This window comes from Babylonia areolata, chromosome 16, assembly GCF_041734735.1.
Source record: "Babylonia areolata isolate BAREFJ2019XMU chromosome 16, ASM4173473v1, whole genome shotgun sequence".
NCBI classification, from domain to species: Eukaryota; Metazoa; Mollusca; class Gastropoda; order Neogastropoda; family Buccinidae; genus Babylonia; species Babylonia areolata.
Window position 1 is genome coordinate 22,059,345 of NC_134891.1, and position 22,300 is coordinate 22,081,644.

The window sequence follows — 22,300 nt, forward strand, 5'->3', positions numbered from 1 at the left end:
CCTGCCATGTAGGCAGCCATACTCTGCTTTCGGGGGTGTGCATGCTGGGTTTGTTCTTGTTTCCATAACCCACCGAATGCTGATATGGATTATTGGATCTTTTACGTGCGTATTTCATCTTCTGCTTGCATATACACACGAAGGGGGTTCAGGCACTGGCAGGTCTGCGCATATATTGACCTGGGAGATCGGAAAAATCTCCACCCTTTACCCACCAGGCACCGTCACCGAGCTTCGAACCCGGGACCCTCAGATTGAAAGTCCAACGCTTTAACCACTCGGCTATTGAGCCCGTCTCTTTGGAAACAAAAATCAGTTTTATCTCTCTCTTAATGGTCTTTGGTAATGCAGGCAGTCAGATAATGAACGAGCTGAACACAACATTGGTATGGTAATGATGCAAATAATAATGATAATAATGGATATTTATGTAGTGCGTTTTTCAAGAAGTACTGCTCAAAGCATTTTACATTTCATCCTCTTCCCTCTTCCGTCCTCCCTGCTCCATATCTCTATCCCCCACCCCACCACAGAAATATGTGCTAGAATACACTTGCGCAGAGTAGCTCCATTGAACAACCCACCCACCTGTACACGACACTCTGTAGAAGACACATCCGTGCAACACAAACTCATGAATGCACACACATGCACACATTTGCATAGACACTTGCAAGCACCCAGCCAGACACAAATGGCAAAACGGCTTCCCCACAATAACTTTAAAGATGCATTTGGAACCAGTCCATACCAACACTGTCACCACTCTTTGCACAGTTATTGAACAGAATCCTTTATATTGTTGTGTTATGTAGTTTGTGAATCAGACATTGAACAGAGCACCAGGGTTCGTACAAGTTTTGACTTAGTGAGCCCTGCACCCCAGCATTGCTTTGGCACAGAAATTCATCTCATTAAAATGGTTTTCATGTTCCTATATGTTATGCATAAACCATAAGGGAAGGGAACTAACTTCTGCAGTATTTCTGGATGATATGTCTTCATGTAAATTAGAGGAAAAACAGTACATTTTCTATGCGGTTTTTTTTCCGCATCAATATGTCATTGAAGCCTACTGAGGCAGTAAATTCCCCAAGGTTTAATTGGTTAAAAGTTTTCAAGAATTTGTAAAAAAATAATTTCATGCTTTCGTAAGTCCTGAAAAGTCCTTTCAAAATTATTGAGATTTGTCAAAAAAATTCGACACGGAATGATTCAGTGCTTGTAGTTTGATTGGCTAAGAGCGGACCAGGCAAGATGGGTCGTCTTTTCACTGCGCGAAATTTGGCCAAGCAGAGCAAACCGATAGGCCTAGTTTGTATCAGTTTGACATGGTAAGTATATGTATCACCAAACATGGAGTATAGTACAAACTTCTCCTTTTGACTGTATATAGTTGAAACAAAACAGGCAATCAAACAAAACCCACAAACAAAACAAAAAACAACAACAAAAAACAAACAAACATAGTTTGTGTCAGGGATGAAGCACAGACAAGATGTTCTGTCAGAAATCAAATTTAAAACTGGTCACAGAACTATTTTTCCAACTGGAATCATGGTTCTCGTCTGTGAAGCAGATGAATATTCTTTAGAGTGGCATAAGCTGATAGTCAAAATACCATGCCTTTCACTGGGGTTTCCAGTGCGATAGTTTTTGCAGAAAATTTGGGTTTTGGTATTTTAGAGGTTTGTAAGAAGTTTTAAAATTTTGTGACGAAAAAACCTGTATCCACTGTGTGTACAGTACACCAGACACTGAAAACAACACTATCACCTTTGTGAGTATCGTCTGAGCATGAGCGTGTGACAATGAATTAAATTTTCATGTGATATTGATAGCAGCATTATTGGTTATCTAATGTGTATTTGTTTCTATGTTTGATTTTTATTTATTTATTTATTTATTTATTTTTTTTGCTGTTTATGAATAAGTTATTTCACATTGAAATTAAAAGCGAAACATGTGAGCACAGTATAAGCTTTAAGGTTGTAGTGAAAGCGAAATGTGTGAGCACGATATAAGCCAGGTTTTGAAAGTCAAACATGTGAGCACAGTATAAGCTTTAAGGTTGTATTGAAAGCAAAACTTGTGAGCACAATATAAGCAAGGTTGCATTGAAAGTGAAACGTGTGAGCACAATATAAGCAAGGTTGTATTGAAAGTGAAACTTGTGAGCACAATATAAGCAAGGTTGTATTGAAAATTAAACTTGTGAGCACAATATAAGCAAGGTTGTATTGAAAGTGAAACGTGTGAGCACAATATAAGCAAGGTTGTATTGAAAGTGAAATGTGTGAGCACATTATAATCTTTATGGTTGTATTGAAAGCGAAATGTGTGAGCACAGTATAATCTTTATGGTTGCTGATGCATTCTTGTCTTTGCTTGTATTTTTGGTTCATGTGGACTGTTGGACAATTAACTCATTCAGTCCTATTGAGTTTACAGCCTCAGCAGGGCTCCCTGTCACACTGATAGGGTAAAAACGCAGGTGATATACTGACATCAACCAGGGGAAAACGCAGGGAATAAACTGAAATCAAATGGTTTTCCCTCCAAATTGACATGTTCGGGCACAGCTGGAAATGCTGTAGAAGTTACCTCCCTTTGTTTACAGTTTATGCATTATGTACGAACATGGAAACCGTTGTGTTGAAACAAAGCTTGACGCCAGAGCATTGCTCAGGGCGCAGGGCTGAAAGAGTTACTCAAAGCATGTGAGGGTGAGCAGAAGGCGGCTTCATTGTGTGTGTGTGTGTGTGTGTGTGTGTGCAGCTGGTGAATCACCTGGAGCAGGAGGCACTGAAGATGGAGGGAATCCTTCGTGTCCCAGGGTCCGTCACCAGGGTGAAGGTCAGATGTTTTCATGGCTGCTGTCAGTCTGTACACATAATGATGATGATGATGATGATGATGATGATGATAATAATGGTAATGATGATAAAGATGATGATTATGATAACCATGATGATAATGATTATGATAATTAAAATAATAATGATGATAATACTAATTAATAACAATGAAAAAAGATACAGTACTTCTACTATTACTACTACTACTACTATTATTACTAAAACTACTACTACTAATAGGGAGGGTTTGCAAACTCATTTTTAACTGATTTTCGTGGGTGATCCGTCAGTATTTTTGAGTGAAAACTGCATGCACATCTCCCATTTCCTGTTTTTTTCCAGACCACCGAAAGGCAAAAAATTCATCATGGAAATTGCTGTCCTGACTAAAGAATTTTGAACAATTTTGTTGACTGTGTTTGCAAGTTTACCAGATACATTTGGTGTTATAATTACACCCATTATTTTCTTCAGTCTTCCATGTTTACTTTGAGCGTGTTTCTTGTCACATCTCTGCCATTACATATACGAACTGATCCAGTTATAAACTTTGCCGAAAAGTTGTGCGAACAAGGGCAGTGCAAACTCAGAAAAGCTAGTTACGGTGGTGGGCTGCCCATGACATCATATGACCTACCTCTCACTCTGCAAGCGATGAAAGGTCCGCCGCGGAAGCGGGCTTGCAAACTCTTCCTAGTGAATCATTGTGAAATAGTGCATAATCTTGCACAGTGCAACACAAAGAGCTGTACACACTCCACTCACACAAATCGTGCACCAACACCACACACTCATGAACTGCCATCAAAACAAATGCTTGGTGAAACAAATCTTTCTTCTTCTCCTTGTCCGTTAGATAGACACCTCAGTCTCTGCGATGAAGGCAGCTTTACATTGCAGGTCCTCCACACAGCCGTAGAGCTTCTGGGTCACTGGAGCCAGGTGTAAAATAAAAAGTCACTTGAGTTGGGTATAAAATAAAATGTCTTGAGATTCAATGTAATGCAGACTGGATGGCAGCAAGTTTCAAATTTCTGGGGCAGTGAAACTAAAACCACATTCCCCACTTCGTTTTGCGTTTTGGAAGATTTAAGAATTTTTTCCTAGAAGAATGAAGAGTTTGAGAAGACTGGTATATGGACGGTAAGGCAGATAGATACAGCAGAAGTTCTGTGGATGTGGAGAGAAAGTGTGGCTACCTGTTGTTGTGCTGACTTTGGCTGGACATACCTTCACCTTCAGCTCAGTAGTGGCCTTGACCTTAACAGTTAACTGATGTTCCATGTGCAGCATGCACTTAGCATACGTAAAAGAACCCAGGGCAACAAAAGGGTTATACATGGAAAAATTCTAAAGAAAAAATCCACTCTCATATACACGTGTGTGTGTGTGTGTGTGTGTGTGTGTGTGCACATGACTGAAGTCTGACTGAATGACACATGAAACGAATGATGAGCGCTTAAAGGCAGCTTTCAGTCGGCTCTACCTATGTAGGCAGCCTGTCATACAAATAACTTTGTGTTCATAAAGCGCTTAGAGCTTGGTCTCTGACGGAAGATAGGCGCTGTATAAAGTATCATTGAGTGAAGCGATGGCCTAGAGGTAGCACGTCTGCCTAGGAAGCGAGAGAATCTGAGCGCACTGGTTCAAATCATGGCACAGTCACCAATATTTTCTCCCCCTCCACTAGACCATGAGTGGTGCTCTGGATGCTAGTCATTCGGATGAGTCGATAAACCGAGGTCCTGTGTGCATCATGCACTTTGCACATGTAAAAGAACCCATGGCAACAAAAGGGTTGTCCCTGGCAAAATTCTGTAGAAAAATCCACTTGGATAGGAAAAAAAACAACAACAACCAAAAAAACTGCACACAGGAAAAAATACAAAAAAAAAAAAAAAAAAAAAAAAAAAGGGTGGCGCTCTCATTGTAACAACATGCTCTCCCTGGGAAGAGCAACCCAAATTTCACACAGAGAAATATGTTGTGACAGAAGAAGAACAATACAATACAACACAATACAATACAATACAATGCGGAGGGGAAGTTGTATGGCGTGATAACACTGTTGCAGAACCTGCGACAGGACATTGAGGAGAAGTTCTACCAGGGCACCTTTTGCTGGACAGACGTCATGCCCCACGACTCTGCCGCCCTGCTCAAACAGTTCCTGAGAGAATTGCCTGTCCCTATCCTCTCTTACCAGTACCTGGAGGCCTTTTCGCAGGTGGAACGTAAGTGACCGGCATTGTCTGTTTAGTTGTGTGTGATGGGTTTATCGATATCTGTAATGCCCTGTGTGTGTGTGTGTGTGTGTGTGTGTGTGTGTGTGTGTGTGTGTGTGTGTGTGTGTGTGTGAACACTGTTCTGCATGATGGGGTTGTCAGCATCTGTAATGCTCTGCATACATGTGTGTGTGTTTGTGTGTGTGTGTGTGTGTGTGTGTGTGTGTGTGTATGTGTGTTTGTATCATACTGTATGTATGTGTGTGTGTGTGTGTGTGTGTGTGTGTGTGTGTGTGTGTGTGTGTAAGGTGTTGGGAGGTTGGGGTTTTGTTCCAGGTTTTGTTGGTGTTGTTTTGCAGTTTCGTTACAAAATGCAGCAGTTTTCAACAACAACAACAACAACAACAAGGGTAAAAAAAAAAAGAAAAGAAAAAAGAAAAGGAAAATAGGCATAATTTAGAATATAGCAATCAAAAAAGCGTAATGAATTTTGATTTCGTGACATGCATTTGTCAGAACCGTGACAAAAATGTTGGCAGTAGTTGGGTGTGATGATTTTGAAGGAAACGCAAGTGGTAATGCAAAGCAGGTGGTCATGTGAATGATGTAATGGTATATGGATGCTGCCATCTTTTTGATGTTTACAGTGTGACTGAATGAAGCAGCAGGACGGATGTGCTGGAAAGGTGGTTCTGTATTTTACAAACTATAAGGCCTCAGCTTCCATGGTGCACCAAATGTATGATTAAAGTCGTTCAAAATGCTGTTCACAAATCCATATACATAACACTACATCTGCCTGACCAGCAGCTAAACCCTTCACAGTTGTCAGGCCTAGAGGGCATGCATATGAATTATATTAGTGTACCTATCACTTTCGATTTCTTCCAGTGAATTTTGCCAGAGGACAACATTTATGATGCCATGGGTTCTTTTTCTGTTCGCCAAGTGTGTCCTGCACAGAGAACCTTGGTTTGTTACCTCGTACAAATGACTAGACGCTCAGTTTGATTTTCCAGTCAAATTTGAGAGAAAAGAGCAGATCCGGATTCCCACCCAAACTCTCATGGGTACTGTAATGGCAGATAAGTGTCTCAACCATTCTTTTGATATGGATACTTATATAGCGCCTATCCTCAGTCGGAGACCAAGCTCTAAGCGCTTTACAAACACGGGGCCGTTTACACAACAGGCTGCCTGCCTGGGTAGAGCCGACTGCTGCCTACCTGGGTACCGCTGACTGACAGCTGCCACTGGGTGCTCATCATTCGTTTCAGATTTCAGGCATGCACACACATACACACTCAGACAGATGTGTAACATTTTACGTGTATGACTGTTTTGTTTATTTACCCAGCCGTGTGGGCAGCCATACTCTGTTTTCGGGGTGAGCATGCTGGGTATGTTCTTGTTTCCATGACCCACTAAACGCTGACATGGATTACAGGATCCTTAACGTGGGTATTTGATCTTGTGTGTGCGTATACACATGAAGGGGGTTCAGGCACTAGCAGGTCTGCACATACCAGGTGCCGTCACCGAGATTCGAACCCGGGACTCCTCAGATTGAAAGTCCAACGCTTTAACCATTCAGCTGTTGTGCCCATCAGTTTGCCATCTACTTGCTGTTGTGTGTTGCAGACATCAACAAGAAACTGGAGCAGCTGAAGGCCCTGAACCTGCTCATTCTGTTGCTGCCAACAGAGCACCAGGACTTACTGAAGGTAACTCTTCACAGGCTGTGTTCCTGCAAGGTGTTCACACAGTGTGGGTTTTCTTCTTCTGTTTTTTTTTTTTTTTTTTTTTTTTTTTTTTTTTGTAAGATAAATTCCTCATGTCTTGTCCTTTCTTTGTACATTTCCCTTTTCTTCATGCTCACTCACACACACACATGCACGCACGCACGCACTCTTTCTCTCTCTCTCTCTGTATTTGCAGATAAGCATCTTAACCATCCTGCCACCTTTCTTCTTTGTTTTTTTTTTTCATGTAGCCCCCTTGTGTTATTTTGGTTTGTTTGTTTGTTTTTTTTAACTTGTGCGTCAAGAGATTGCTGGAGTTTCTTGGGAACATTGTGTTACACGCCCATTGATTGAAATCTGACATGGTTTTGTGTGTTACTTTTTTTTCATACAGCCCCTTGTGGGGTTTTTTGTTTTGTTTTCTTTTGGAAACTAAATCCTTCCCATGTCCTGTGTGTCCAGAGACTGCTGGAGTTTCTGGGGAACATCGTGTCGCACGCCCACATCAACAAGATGGGCCTGAGCAACGTGGCCATGATCATGGCTCCCAACCTGTTTGTGGCCCCGGCCTCCAAGGGCAAGATGAAGACCACGGGCCAGCTAGAGCTGACCAAGGCGGCCAACACCTCCAGTGTGGTGGCCATGCTCATCCACTACAGGCACGTCCTCTGGATGGTGAGTGGATACACCATGCACACATGCCACACACCAAAAACACACCACACAAATAAACATATACACACACACACACACCACAAGTGTGCGCGTGCGTGCACACACACACACACACACACACACAGAGCTAGAGCTGACCAAGGCGGCCAACACCTCCAGTGTGGTGGCCATGCTCATCCACTACAGGCACGTCCTCTGGATGGTGAGTGGATACACCATGCACGCATGCCACACACCAAAAACACACCACACAAATAAACATATACACACACACACACACACCACAAGTGTGCGCGTGCGCGCACACACACACACACACACACACACACACACACACACACACACACAGAGCTAGAGCTGACCAAGGCGGCCAACACCTCCAGTGTGGTGGCCATGCTCATCCACTACAGGCACGTCCTCTGGATGGTGAGTGGATACACTGTCTACACACAGAGTAGAACAGGTGTCCCAGAGGTCTGGAATTCACAGTGAAAAAAATGGACATTTATGAGTAACGTTTTGATAGAATGTATTCAAATGAGAACATGTTCAAAATGACCCCTATTGTTTTATTTAATTTTTTTTTTCAAAATAACTCCATTATTTTTTTTTTTTACACATCCAGTCGATTCTGTTATTCCCTAAAGACTTGATACATTGCTCAGTAGTCTTGAGTCATCTTCATCACTCTGAAAAGAAAATTAAAATAAAAGAAATCACTGTGATTTCAAGACTCTGGGACTCCCTGTGCAATAGAATTGTATTCTTTAAGGCCAAAGCCCCCCATTTGAAGGGTTGAACCCGAATCACACTTTGGAGAATGTAGCATGCCTGATACCATTTCCCATACGCGAACAAAACACATGCACAAGAACATGAACATATATACATGTATGCATGCATGCACACATGCCACACACCAAAAACACACCACACAAATAAACATACACACACACACACACAAGCACACACACACACCACAAGCACACACACACACACACACACACATACACACACAGCTGGAGCTGACCAAGGCGGCCAACACCTCCAGTGTGGTGGCCATGCTCATCCACTACAGGCACGTCCTCTGGATGGTGAGTGGATACACTGTCTACACACAGAATAGAACAGGTGTCCCAGAGGTCTGGAATCATAGTAAAACAAGAGGCAATGCCTTCAAGACTCACTTGTGCTACTCGCTTTATCCTGTAAAGGAATCATGACAAGAGAAAAAAAAGAATTAAAAAATGGTTAAAAAGTGTTCTGTATTAGATATATATATTAATATATATGTATTTATAAACCTGGTAGAAAAAAAAAAAGCACGCAAGCTGGATTGAACCATTTATGTTCTGTTCAGGAGGATGCAGTCTCATCCCCACTGCTATGGTGCATCTTACGTCATTTGACCAGATTTGATATTGAAAGCTGTGTGTTTCTTTACGCGATAAATATGTGATTGTATTTGACGTAATAACACCGTTTAAATCAAGTTTTGTTTGTGTTTTTAAAAATCTTGATTATTTCAGGAATTCTTTTAATTTGGCGGTAAAGAAGATGTTGCTATCACTTCAAGCACACAGCAACACATAGCTGTTTTCTCTCTCTGTGCACTAACTGGTCTGCAATGTTCAGGTGGACTGAAACTGAAAGAAGCGATCGATTCAGTTTTTCTTTTACTTTCGTTCCAGTTCATTCAGTGCCCACTGTACAACATCTATATGCAGTAAACACGTCGATGGTGTAGTTAGTGTCACTGTATGTGTTCTGTCCAGAATTTTTTTTCTTTTTTTTCTTTTAATTGCAAACAGGAAACACACACACACACACACACACACATACACACACACACACACACACACACACACACACTCGCACTCACACACACACACACACACACACACTCATACATACAGACTTACACACATGCAGGGCTGCAGAAGTGAAGAAAACAGCACACGCACGCTGTGTAAGTCAGACTGTTGATTGCAGATACCGCCCTATATTTATGCCTTAACTTGATGGCTTACTTACATGTATCTTTCATTGCGTAACTGTTTTATGCCATAACAATAAAACTTTACACACTTTTTTGTGTGACTCATGACTGTTTTGTGAGCAGATTTCACCCAACACAACTACATGACTTTTTACGCATATTTTTGTGTAACTTAGACAATGTCACTTGCAGATACCCTCTTCCTTTCTGACACAAGTGCGTCATCAGTACAAAACTGAAGCCAGTCGGAAGGCCAGAATGGTGAGACATGAGGCTTAGAATTTGTTGCTGACATGAGCTTGCATTTCTGTGTGTGTGTGTGTGTGTGTGTGTTAGTGCATGCGAGTGTTAATGCATGTGTGTGTGTTTGCGTGCGTGTGTGTGTGTGCATGTGTGCCTGCACATATATGCTTATGTCATTGCAAATATGTGTGGTTTGTTTGTTGGGTTTATTTTCACCTTATTTTAACTTTAAGTTGGCATTTTCATTTATTTCCTGTGTTTGTCTTCTTTTTTTTATATTATTATTTCCCTCTTTTGTTTTTTGAATTGAAGGGTGGGGTTATATCATGTTATGGCCTGACTCACAAAACATGTTTTCTTTTCTCTCGGTCATTAGTGTACTATCAAATATTTCTTTTAACAATGAACTCTGTGTATGTATGTGTGCCTGTATGTGTGGTTTGTGGTGTGTATGTGTGCATGTGTGTGTGTTGTATGTGTGTGTGTGTCTGGGCATTTGGTGTGTGTGTGTGTGTGTGTGTGTGTGTGTGTGTGGGTGGGTGGCTCGACTCACAAAACATGTTTTCTTTTCTCTAGGTCATTAGTGTACTATCAAAGAAATATTTCTTTTAACAATGAACTCTGTGTATGTGTGTGTGCCTGTATGTGTGGTTTGTGTTGTGTATGTGTGTGTGTTGTATGTGTGTGTGTCTGGGCATTTGGTGTGTGTGTGTGTGTGTCTGGGCATTTGGTGTGTGTGTGTGTGTGTGTGTGTGTGTGTGTGTGTGTGTATCAGAGGCCATGGAGGAGGAAGGACAAATCAGAAGCATACAAGAAATCTCCCTCAGAGGTTAGTACATGGATTGTCTTGTCTGCACAGCATCGACTGATTGTAGAACAAGAATTGAACTGAAACCTGCCCAGTTGTTAAAACACATGCACATGCACATGTGCGCACACATAGACATGCACACAGACACACACAGACACACACACACACACACACACACACACACACTGAGTGTGATGCATATATCCATTTTTTTACTAACCAGTTCATCCTACACACATCCTTTTTAATCACATACACTACAAGTCACTTATGCTTGCACACATAAACCCATCCCCCCACACCCATCTCACCAGCCCCTCCACACACATACACATACATGCGTTTACCTCACACCACACATTGACAGAATATTGAATTGAATGAGGTAAGTAATAGTTAATGTTGAGTGATGGTGTGTGTGAGTGCAGTCAGCCAGGAAGGGAGGCAACACTATAATGTCATTAGCCAGGAGGTCATCAAAGGGAGGTAATTTGAGTGATGCTGTGTGTGAGTGTAATCGGAGAGCCAGGAAGGGAGGTAATATGAGTGATGATATGTGTGGGTGTTATCGGAGAGCCAGAAAGGGAGTTAATGTGAGTGATGGTGTGTGTGGGTGCAGTAGGAGATTCAGAAAGACCTAATGTGAGTGATGGTGTGTGTGGGTGCAGTAGAAGAGTCAGTAAGAGAGATGATGTGAGTGATAGTGTGTGTGAATGCAGTCAGAGATCCAGAAAGACATAATGTGAGTGATGGTGTGTGTGGGTGCAGTAGGAGATTCAGAAAGACCTAATGTGAGTGATGGTGTGTGTGGGTGCAGTAGAAGAGTCAGTAAGAGAGATGATGTGAGTGATGGTGTGTGTGAATGCAGTCAGAGATTCAGAAAGACCTAATGTGAGTGATGGTGTGTGTGGGTGCAGTAGGAGATTCAGAAAGACCAAATGTGAGTGATGGTGTGTGTGGGTGCAGTCAGAGATCCAGAAATACCTGATGTGAGTGTGGTGTGTGTGAGTGCAGTCAGAGAGCCAGAAATGGAGTTATAGTGCAATAGCTGAATGGTTAAAGCGTTGGTCTTTCAGTCTGAGGGTCCCATGTTCGAATCTCAGTGACGGCGCCTGGTGGGTAAGAGGTGGAGATTTTTCCAATCTCCCAGGTCAACATATGTGCAGACCTGCAAGTGCCTGAACCCTCTGCATGTGTATACGCATGCAGAAGATCAAATACGCAAGTTAAAGATCCTGTAATCCATGTCGGTGTTCGGTGGGTTATGGAAACAAGAACATACCCAGCATGCTAACCCCTGAAAACAGAGTATGGCTGCCCACATGGCGGGGTGAATAAATAAATGGTTATACAAGTAAAATGTTACATGTCTGTCTGTGTGTGTATGTGTGCGTGCCTGAAATGTGAATGACACAGGAAATGAATGATGAGGACCCAGTGGCAGCGGTCAGTTGGCTCTACCCAGGCAGGCAGCCTGTTGTGCAAATGACCCTGTATTTGTAAGCGCTTAGAGCTTGGTCTCCGACTGAGGATAGGTGCTATCAAAGTATCCATATCAGTTAAAATAATTTGAGTGATGGTGTGTATGGGTGCAGTTGGAGATCCAGAAAGAGAGGTCAAGTGAGTGACGGTGTGTGTGGGTGCAGTAGAAGAGCCAAGGAAGGGAGGTAATGTAAGTGATGTCATGTTTGTTCAGTCGGAGAACCAGGAAGGGATGATCAGAGTGCAGGCCCCTGACCTGACCAAAAATTCCTGCCTCATTCAGCTGGACGATTACATCACCGCTGGCGACATCGTCGCCAAGTTCCGACGGGACTACTGTGTTTCCTCGCAGCGTGATCACAGGTAGGCATTGTGCTGCTGTGTGGAGGTGCAGCATGCTGACTGATAGATTTGCTTCATCAGAAAGAAGAGGGGAAAGAAAAATGGACAGGGTATAAGGCACAGAATACTTTATTATCTCAACAAGATAAATTTACATGTTTATGTCAGGTTAGAGCAATGGTACTGAGCCTGCACGGCTGCACAGACATGTGCTGCAGAGACAGCAGAATTATTTGTTCTCACTTTTCTTCCACATTTTTAATTCAAAGAAAGGATAAATGAAGGTTTTCTGAATTGTCTTGCATTTGTATTGTTTCTCTTCTTCCCCCCCCCCCCCCCCCCAACCCCCCGTACACCCCTCCTAGATGACTTCAATTCATGCTTTTTTGTGTGAATCACTTTGGTCTGTGAGTTGATTGATTAATTGATTGATTGAAGAAGTGAATGGATTTACGTTTTCAGTGATGCTCACCAGCAGGAGACCAAGAAGTCTGGAAGCTCCCATCCCTTTAACAACCCGCACACTGCCCAGTTTGCTGACGACAAGGCGTACCTGTATGAGATTGGAGGAAATATAGGTATGTGCTATTGAGTACATGATGAGACAGGTGAGCGGTGCGTAAACATTTGTGTCGTGTATTGGTTGACTTATATTGAAGAGTCAATCAGAAAAACCGTAATATTCTGACGTCAGCGAACGTAGTACCAACATGGCCGCGCCTTTTCACTGTGTTTTGTGCATGTGCTTTGGATAAAAAAGATCGATTTCAATATAAGTCAACCAGTAGCAAAACACGACACAAGTGTTTACGCACCGCTCAACCGGTGTCTAGGCATTATGTCATTTTTCTCTACCACCGGTAAAGTGGTGGTCAGGGCACTCTTTTTATATCTGCAGTGACACATTAAATACCAATTGTTTGCAAATTTTGGCTCAGGAGCTCAGGCAGAAGGGTTAAAATTGCTCAGGAACTCAGGGCTCAAAGGGTTAAAGATCCTGTAATCCATGTCAGCTTTCATTTGGTTCTGAAAACAAGAACATACCCAGCAAGGCGGGGTAAATAAACAAAATCGTCATTCACATAAAAAAAATGTTACATGTCTGTGTGAGCGAATGTTTGTGTGTGTCACTGAAACCTGACCGAATGACACAAGAAATGAATGATGATCACCCAAAGGCAGCTGTATATTGGCCCTACCCAGGTAGGCAGCCTGTTGTGCAGATGACTCTGAACTTGTTCTCTGACCGAGGATTTGGTGCTGTATAGGTGTCTACATCATATATTGTCACATACCAGTTTGCTGGAGGTGGGCTCATCTTCATGGGTATATACTGTATAACATTTTAACACTTTGTATATATCAGCCTGTCTCATCCTGTCCTGTCCTGTCTTATCCTGTCTCATCCTATCTTAGCATGTCTTATCCTGCCTCGTCTTATCTCACCTTGTCTCATCCTCCTCATCCTGTCCTGTCTTGTCTGATCCTGTCTCATCTTACCTCACCTGGTCTCGTCCTGTCCTGTCTTGTCTTATCATGTCTGATCCTGTCTCATCATGTCTTATCCTGTCTTATCATGTTTTATCGTGTCTGATCCTGTCTCATCATGTCTTATCCTGTCCTGTCTTGTCTTATCCTGTCTCATCCTGTCTTATCATGTTTTATCGTGTCTGATCCTGTCTCATCATGTCTTATCCTGTCCTGTCTTGTCTTATCCTGTCTCATCATGTCTTATCCTGTCTTATCATGTTTTATCGTGTCTGATCCTGTCTCATCATGTCTGATCCTGTCGTCATGTTTTACCATGTCTGATCCGGTCTCATCATGTCTTATCCTGTCGTCATGTTTTATCATGTCTGATCCTGTCTCATCATGTCTTATCCTGTCCTGTCTTATGTCTGATCCTGTCCTGTCTTGTCTTATCCGGTCTCATCATGTCTTTTCATGCCTTATCCTGTCTCATCATGTCTTATGTCTTATCCTGTCTTATGATGTCTTATCCTGTCTCGTCTTATCTCACCTGGTCTCATCCTCCTCATCCTGTCTTGTCTTGTCTTATCCTGCCTCATCATGTCGTATCCTGTCTTATCCTGTCCTGTCTTATCATGTCTTGTCTTATCCTATCTCATCATGTCTTATTCTGTCCTGTCTTATGTCTTGTCCTGCCCTGCCTTGTCTTATCCGGTCTCATTATGTCTTATCATGTCTTATCCTGTCTCATCTTATCTCACCTGGTCTCATCTTGCCCTGTCTTGTCTTATCCTGTCTCATCATGTCTTATCCTGTCCTGTCTTGTCTTATCCTGTCCTGTCTTGTCTTATCCTTGCCTGTCTCGTCTTATCCTGTCCTGTCTTGTCTTATCCTGTATCCTGTCCTGTCTTGTCTTATCCTGTCCTGTCTTGTCTTATCCTGTATCCTGTCCTGTCTTGTCTTATCCTGTCCTGTCTTGTCTTATCCTGTATCCTGTTCTGTCTTGTCTTGTCTTATCCTGTCCTGTCTTGTCTTATCCTGTCCTGTCTTGTCTTTTCCTGTATCCTGTTCTGTCCTGTCTTGTCTTATCCTGTCCTGTCTTGTCTTATCCTGTCCTGTCTTGTCTTATCCTGTATCCTGTTCTGTCTTGTCTTGTCTTATCCTGTCCTGTCTTGTCTTATCCTGTCCTGTCTTGTCTTTTCCTGTATCCTGTTCTGTCTTGTCTTGTCTTATCCTGTCCTGTCTTGTCTTATCCTTGCCTGTCTCGTCTTATCCTGTCCTGTCTTGTCTTATCCTGTATCCTGTTCTGTCTTGTCTTATCCTGTCCTGTCTTGTCTTATCCTGTCCTGTCTTGTCTTTTCCTGTATCCTGTATCCTGTTCTTTCTTGTCTTATCCTGTCTCGTCTCATCCTAGTAATCCTGTCTGACTTTGATGTGGTGCTGCAGGGGAGCGTTGCCTAGATCCGCAGACCAGGATGCTACAGCTGTACCACATCAACCCTAGTGCAGACTGGGTCATTCGGGTCAACGTGGAGCGTTAACTGCCATCCGCATTGTGCACATCAGCAGTGGCTGGCACAGGCGTTGTGTCGCTTCTCTGCATCATCGGCATCGGCTGTCATGTGCATTGCGTCGCATCGCTGTGTCGTTGCGTCACTGTGTTATCGCATTGCTGTGTCGTCACATCGCTGTGTCATCGCATTACTGCTCCTCCCCCGGTCATGGACATGAACCGTCATCTTTTTATACTACTACGTTGATGGAGGGACACGGGATTGTTGAACGCACCCTTCCGCTTTGTGTCGCATCTCTCAGTCACGGGGGTCAGTAGGGTAATGGCCACATCGCTGGGGTCATGTGGTGGAGGGGGTTTGTTTTTGCCATGTCATCGGGCTAATTTAGGGGGGGTATTTTTTTCACATTACTGGAGCCGTGTGGGGGTTTGTTTTTACCACATCATGGTGTCAAGTGGAGGGGGTTATTCTTAGCATATCACAGGTGTCATTTGGACGGGGAGTTATTTTGACTCCATCATCAGAGTCATGTGATGAGGTTGTTTTTACCATGACGTTGGGGTCAGGTGGAGGGGCTTGTTTTTAACCACATCGCCATGGTTATGAAAGGGGGCTATGGGGTCATTTAGAGGGGGTCATTTCTACCACATCATAGATGTTATTTTTGCCATGTCATCAGAGTCATGTGATGCGGAGTTGTTCTTGCCACATTGATTTTACCACATTGCTGGGGTCATTATTATGGAGGGGGGTATTTTTTACCACGTCGAGTCAGGGTGGAAGGCCAGGTTTGTGCTACGGGACATGATACCCCGATCAGTCAGTTATCTCATGTATTGCTCTACCTTTTGTGCCAGGTGACTGTATTGCACAGCTTGTAGTTTGTCATCCTGCATTCTGTCTGTTGGTGTGCTGTGTGAACCCCCCCCCCCCCCCCCCCGCTGCCAACATCCTTGAGTATTGTGTCGTCTTTCCATTTTTACAGGCTATGATTCTCACTGCCAGGTTTGCCACAGTGTTGTGAAGCATGCTTTGTGATAGTCCTTTGCACATAGTTGTTTTTTTTTTTATCATGTGGATCTGTGACTGTGCCTTGTGATGATTTTTGACTCACTTGTGTAAACAAAGCAAGTCTATGTTTTAACCTGGTGCTTGGTTGTCTGTCTGTGTGTCCGTGGTAAACTTTAACATTGACATTTTCTCTGCAAATACTTTGTCAGTTGACACCAAATTAGGCATAAAAATAGGAAAAATTCAGTTCTTTCCAGTCATCTTGTTTAAAGCAATATTGCACCTCTGGGATGGGCACAAAAAAGAAAAGAAAAAGAAGCCTAATTATATGCAAACTGCATTTACTGTTATATTTATATTTTTTGTATTCTCTAAACTTGGCACTTTGATCTGATATTCTGACCCAACAACTAGAGCAGTCATTATTATCATTTTTTGTTCAAACAGGAACTTCTTTTGCTAAGCATGGAAGTTTTATTTATTTTGCAAACGTTTTGGTGCAGATAGTAAAAAAGGGAAATTACTCTGTAATTAATGCTAGGGGACTTAATTCGCTTTAAACTGATCTTTCTCATCTTAAACATTACATTTTGAAATTATACTCAATACATAAAAAGCTTGGATTTTTTTTTTTTAAAGTGTATTACAAGTGAGTCTTGAAGGCTTTGCCTCTCTTGTTTTTTATCATGTGGATCTGTGACTGTGCCTTGTGATGATTTTTTTTGTTTGTTGTTTTTTTTTTGTCTGGTGCTGTGAGTGTGTATATTATGTGGGGTTGGTGAAAGGTGTTGCATGTACACATTTTCATGCATTCCTTTCTTCTTGGGTCTTATGTTATCTTGACAGTGTGTTTATTGTATGTCATTGGTTGTGTGTGTCAGAAACAGTGTGTGTGTATACATCACAGTGTGTTTATTGTATGTTATTGGTTTGTGTGTGTTGGAAACAGTTTGTGTGTATACATCACTGTGTGTTTAATGTGTGTCATTCGTTGTGTGTGTTGGAAACAGTGTGTGTGTGTGTGTGTGTGTGTGTACATCACAGTGTGTTTAATGTATGTCATTGGTTGTGTGTGTTGGAAACAGTGTGTGTGTGTGTGTGTGTACATCACAGTGTGTTTAATGTATGTCATTGGTTGTGTGTGTTGGAAACAGTGTGTGTGTGTGTGTGTGTGTGTGTGTGTGTGTGTGTGTACATCACAGTGTGTTTAATGTATGTCATTCGTTGTGTGTGTTGGAAACAGTGTGTGTGTTTGTGTGTGTGTGTGTGTGTATACATCACAGTGTGTATAATGTATGTCATTAGTTGTGTGTGTTGGAAACAGTGTGTGTGTTTGTGTGTGTGTGTGTGTGTATACATCACAGTGTGTTTAATGTATGCCATTGGTTGCATTTGTCAGAAACAGTGTGTTTGTGCATGTCTTGATTCCTGTGAACCAGTGACCCATGGCACGTCTGTCCCTCAGACGACAGGGACAGCTGTCCTAGGTGAACTGATGGACATTTCCCCTGATCAGAAATCCCATGACACATCTCTCGTGACTCCATGTCAGTGGCGGCACTCAGTTAGAAAAGATGGGCTGGATACTTGCCTCTAGCATGTTAGGTGTGGACAGTGCCCAGATACATGTTTCTAACATGTTTGGCGTAGATGGTAGTGGTGGGGGGAGTGGGTGATTTTTATGACAGGTACTTTTTCGTTTTCGTTACAGATGATAGAGGAGGAGGAGGAGGACAATGATGATGATGACAGTGTTGTTATGGAGGTCCATTCAGGTTTGGGACTACAGGATAAGGCTGTACTCTACGCTTCCTGTCATGATGGTATCCCCATGTTAACCAGGCCCAAGAGATGCAGACACTGTTGCAGTGTGGGTCAGGAAATGAGAGCAACACACTCATCTGTGAAGACTCATCCATGAAGTGGATGATACTTGACTGCGTGGCCCCAGTTTTCCCATTTAAGCCCATAGCACACTCAACTCCAGGTAAGAGCGGGCTGCGGGCCGGAAACCCCCCCACCCCCCACCTCCGCTGGGAATACAGCCTGCGTCATTAGTCTGTGACACTAACCACTTTGCCATGGCAGCTGCTTTGTGACAGGTGCTGGTTCTGCCCTATGTTGGTTGGAAGACGTTTGAAGCGTTTCCCTCGGAGTGTTTCTGCTTGTGTGTCCCAGCTCTGGTTCGTCCCTGACACACAGCTCTATTTGTATTTCTCTTTTTTGTCACAACAGATTTCTCTGTGTGAAATTCGGGCTGCTCTCCCCAGGGAGAGTGCATCGCTATACTGAGAGCACCACCCTTTTTTTTTTTTTTTTGCCGGGGACAACCCTTTTGTTGCCTTGGGTTCTTTTACATGCACTAAGTGCATGCTGCACACGGGACCTTGGTTTATTGTCTCATCCAAATGACTAGCGTCCAGACCACCACTCAAAAGTCTAGTGGAGGGGGAGAAAATATTGGCGACTGAGCCGTGATTCGAACCAGCGCGCTCAGATTCTTTCACTTCCTAGGCGGACGCATTACCTCTAGGCCATCACTCCACATTGTGACATATCCTTCATGCCAAGACGTTCTCAGTGACATAACATGACATATTCATGTGTTGATCAATCAGCTTGATGTTTGTTTCTGTCTTTATTCATCACTGTGACTGTCAGCTTATCCTGGATGCTACGTCTCACTTAGTGGTTGAATCAAAGAAATCCTGTCTCCTTGAGAATGTCTTTGTATGTTGACTGCTTCCTCAGGCAGTTTTTTTTTTTCCTCATGTTCTGGAGGTTATGAGTACTCCTGTACCCAATCCACATCTCATGGAGGTACCACTGCACCGAATGAGGACTTCTAGGGTTTGGTACATTTGTGTGGGTGCATTTTAGGTTGTTGCTCGTGATCCATTGTATTGAGAGGTGAAGATACACATTGAAATTGAAAGACAGCAGTTTGTGTGTGTATGTGTGTGTGTGTGTGTGTGTTTGTTGGTATGTAGACATGGAAAGACAGCAGTTTGTGTGAGTGGGTAGGTATATGCGTATGGAAAGAAAGCAGCTTGTGTGAGTGTGTTGGTGTTTATATACAGAAAGAAGACCACTTTATACCAGTTTATCTCAGACCATTGTTTTGATCTGTCAAGCATTGCTGTAGGTGCCAACATGTACATATGGAAAGAGAAACTATTTATATTTATCCATGTTACTGTTAGAGTCCGTCAGGCCACTGGGTTTTAAGTGCCAATACTTTATGTAGTGATTTAAGATGATATGGCGCCTGTTGTGAAAATTATTTAGCTGAATGTGTGTGTGTGTGTGTGTGTGTGTGTGTGTGTGTGTGTGTGTGTGTGTGTGTGATGCTTAGGGATAGAGGAAGATGGAGAATGTCTTAACAGGCTGCAGTTAAAGGTGTTGTAAATGGACATTGTTACTTTCAGATATGGGATTTTATCGTTTGCATTGTGTCAGGGAACATCATCTTTAAAGTATTTGCTGTTTTTATTGGCTTTATTGTTTTCTGGTCTGCAGCTGTTACGACATGTACTGTTTTCTGTCCTGTTTATCAACATTCCTCTGTTACTTTGATAATATTCTATATTTTTGGAATTGCTGTGATCAGGTTAAAAGAATATCTGCAATTTGTTACACATGTGGTATGCAATTTGGTTATTGCCGACCTTTATCTGATTGGCTCAGTATGTTAGATCACTATCGGACTTCAGCTTTCTCATGGCTCAGCATGTTAGATCGCCATCAGACTTCAGGCTTCTCATGTCAGCAGCCTCAGGATTTTTCTGATGGTTGCTCCTGGTGTAGCAGTCTTGTCTGTTCCCCTGTTGGTTTTTTACTCTGGGGTCAAATCTGCCTTGCCCAGATTAACCCTGTGCAGACATGAATAAATGAATGATATGGATACTTATATAACGCCTATCCTGGGTCTGAGACCACGCTTTAAGTGCTTTACAAACTCAGGGTCATTTGCACAACAGGCTGCCTACCTGGGTAGAGCCGACTGACGGCTGCCACTGGGCACTCATCATTTGTTTCTGTATCATTCAGTCAGATTTTAGGCACGCACATACACACTGAGACAGACATGTAACATTTTATGTTTATGACTGTTTTGTTTATTCACCCTGTCATGATGGCAGCCATACTCTGTTTTCGTGGACTTGTATGCTGGGTATGTTCTTGTTTCCATAACCCGCTGAACACTGACATGGATTACAGGATCTTTAACGTATGTATTTTATCTTCTGCGTGCATACACTCATGAAAGGGGTCCAGGCACTAGCAGGTCTGCACATATGTTGACTTGGGAGAATGGAAAAATCTCCACCCTATACCCATCAGGTGCCGTTACCGAGATTCAAGCCCCAGACCCTCAGATTGAAATTCCTACGCTTTAGCCACTCGGCCATTGCGCTCGTCAGAATTGCCTGGAATGACCCTTGGGGGCAAACTTCAGCTAGTCCGAACTGAACCTCCCCAGTTGTTTTTTTTAAGCTACCCCTCTCCCTTATAATGGGTAGGGGGGGGGGGGGTCAATTTCAGCTAGCTTGAACTGACCCCTAAGGGTAAAGTTCTGAGGGTAAAGTTGGCTCAGCCAGTATCAATACAGGCTGTCAGAGTAAAGCTCCTCTGTGTTAGCTTTGGATAAGTAATAGTTAGGAGATGGAGGACTGGAGGGAGAGGGTGGGGTAGGGAAAGGCTTGTCCAGAACTCGCACGCCTTCCTTTGTCAGTATCTTGATTAACTCTTTCACCCGTGATAGGCGACCTCAGTCGACTAGACAGTGCACCGCTACAGGTGACTTTTCGTTGACATCTAGGAGTCATGTTAAAAGGACTGTTTTTCACATTGTAGCAAAGCTTGACAGCTGCAGCCAGTTCCCCCCCCCCCCTCACCAGTAGAGCAATCACTAACCTTTACTTCCTGACCCAGTTTTGAAGTGAACAAGTCCATTGTGTTGTCTCGACACAACCAAAGCCTGTGGCTGAGAGCATCATTTTCTCACACAAACACTGGGCAGTGAAAGAGTTAAACCCATAGAAAGGGGGGAAATTTTCAACAAGTCACAACCGTCTCCAGCATCATATGAGGCTAGTCCAGAAAAACCCCAGGGTAAAACCCAGAAGGGGGTGGTATTTGAGGCTGTTGCACCAGAAATACAGAGTAACAAGTACCCAATGGTTGATGTTCAGTCAGATATTCCACATCTGTCAGGTAGGTCACTATGACAATCCACACCTTTTAATGATATTCCATGTGTCAAGGTTGATATGGTTAATGCTCGCCATGTCTATTAATTTGGTATCTGCCAAACTCACTATGATATTCCTTATCCATAACTTGAGATGGTTCGTTGTTCTACATCCATGGGGTTAACTCAGTATGACTAACCCACTGTAGATCCTTCGTCATCTAGAGATGGTTTATATTCTACATCTGTGGGCAAAACTCAATATGACATTCTACATATCTAATGAAGTTGCTGTAGATCGTTAGTTATCTTTACATGGTTATTCTACATCTAGCACTTACCTCACCTGTTAATTTAATTCTGCATTACATTCCACAGCAATCAGCAGGATAGTCCACATATTTCTCACTGAAATCATTGTGACATTAGATCTCTGTGCATATTTCTCACTCAAATCAGTGTGGCATTAGATCTGTATGACAGTCTAGCTTTTTCAAGTGAAAGAAACACATTTTCTGTTTCATAGCATTAAAAGTGATATTACAAAATATATTTTATTATATGTATACATTTATGTTGTGTATTATATGACAATGATGTATTGGTTAAGAGCTTTGAATTGGGCTGACATGACTTTGAATGCATGCATACATACGCACAGACGCATACAGACATACACACAGATGCACACGCACACACACACACACACACACACACACACACACACACCACAC

The 22,300-nt window shown here is 42.7% G+C and overlaps 1 protein-coding gene across 1 annotated transcript in view; it reads left to right on the forward strand.

Moving 5' to 3' along the window:
- The window catches only part of LOC143291008 (rho GTPase-activating protein 18-like), a 48,732-nt gene extending 33,327 nt beyond the window's left edge, over window positions 1–15,405 (forward strand). Inside the window, exons 10-19 of the mRNA XM_076600595.1 lie at window positions 2,779–2,856; window positions 4,933–5,092; window positions 6,725–6,807; window positions 7,288–7,500; window positions 8,520–8,594; window positions 9,692–9,760; window positions 10,518–10,571; window positions 12,250–12,398; window positions 12,840–12,955; window positions 15,294–15,405. Coding sequence (XP_076456710.1) covers window positions 2,779–2,856; window positions 4,933–5,092; window positions 6,725–6,807; window positions 7,288–7,500; window positions 8,520–8,594; window positions 9,692–9,760; window positions 10,518–10,571; window positions 12,250–12,398; window positions 12,840–12,955; window positions 15,294–15,388 — 1,092 coding nt within the window. The 3' untranslated portion in view covers window positions 15,389–15,405. The remainder of the gene's footprint in view (window positions 1–2,778; window positions 2,857–4,932; window positions 5,093–6,724; window positions 6,808–7,287; window positions 7,501–8,519; window positions 8,595–9,691; window positions 9,761–10,517; window positions 10,572–12,249; window positions 12,399–12,839; window positions 12,956–15,293) is intronic.
- Window positions 15,406–22,300: the final 6,895 nt, after the last annotated feature.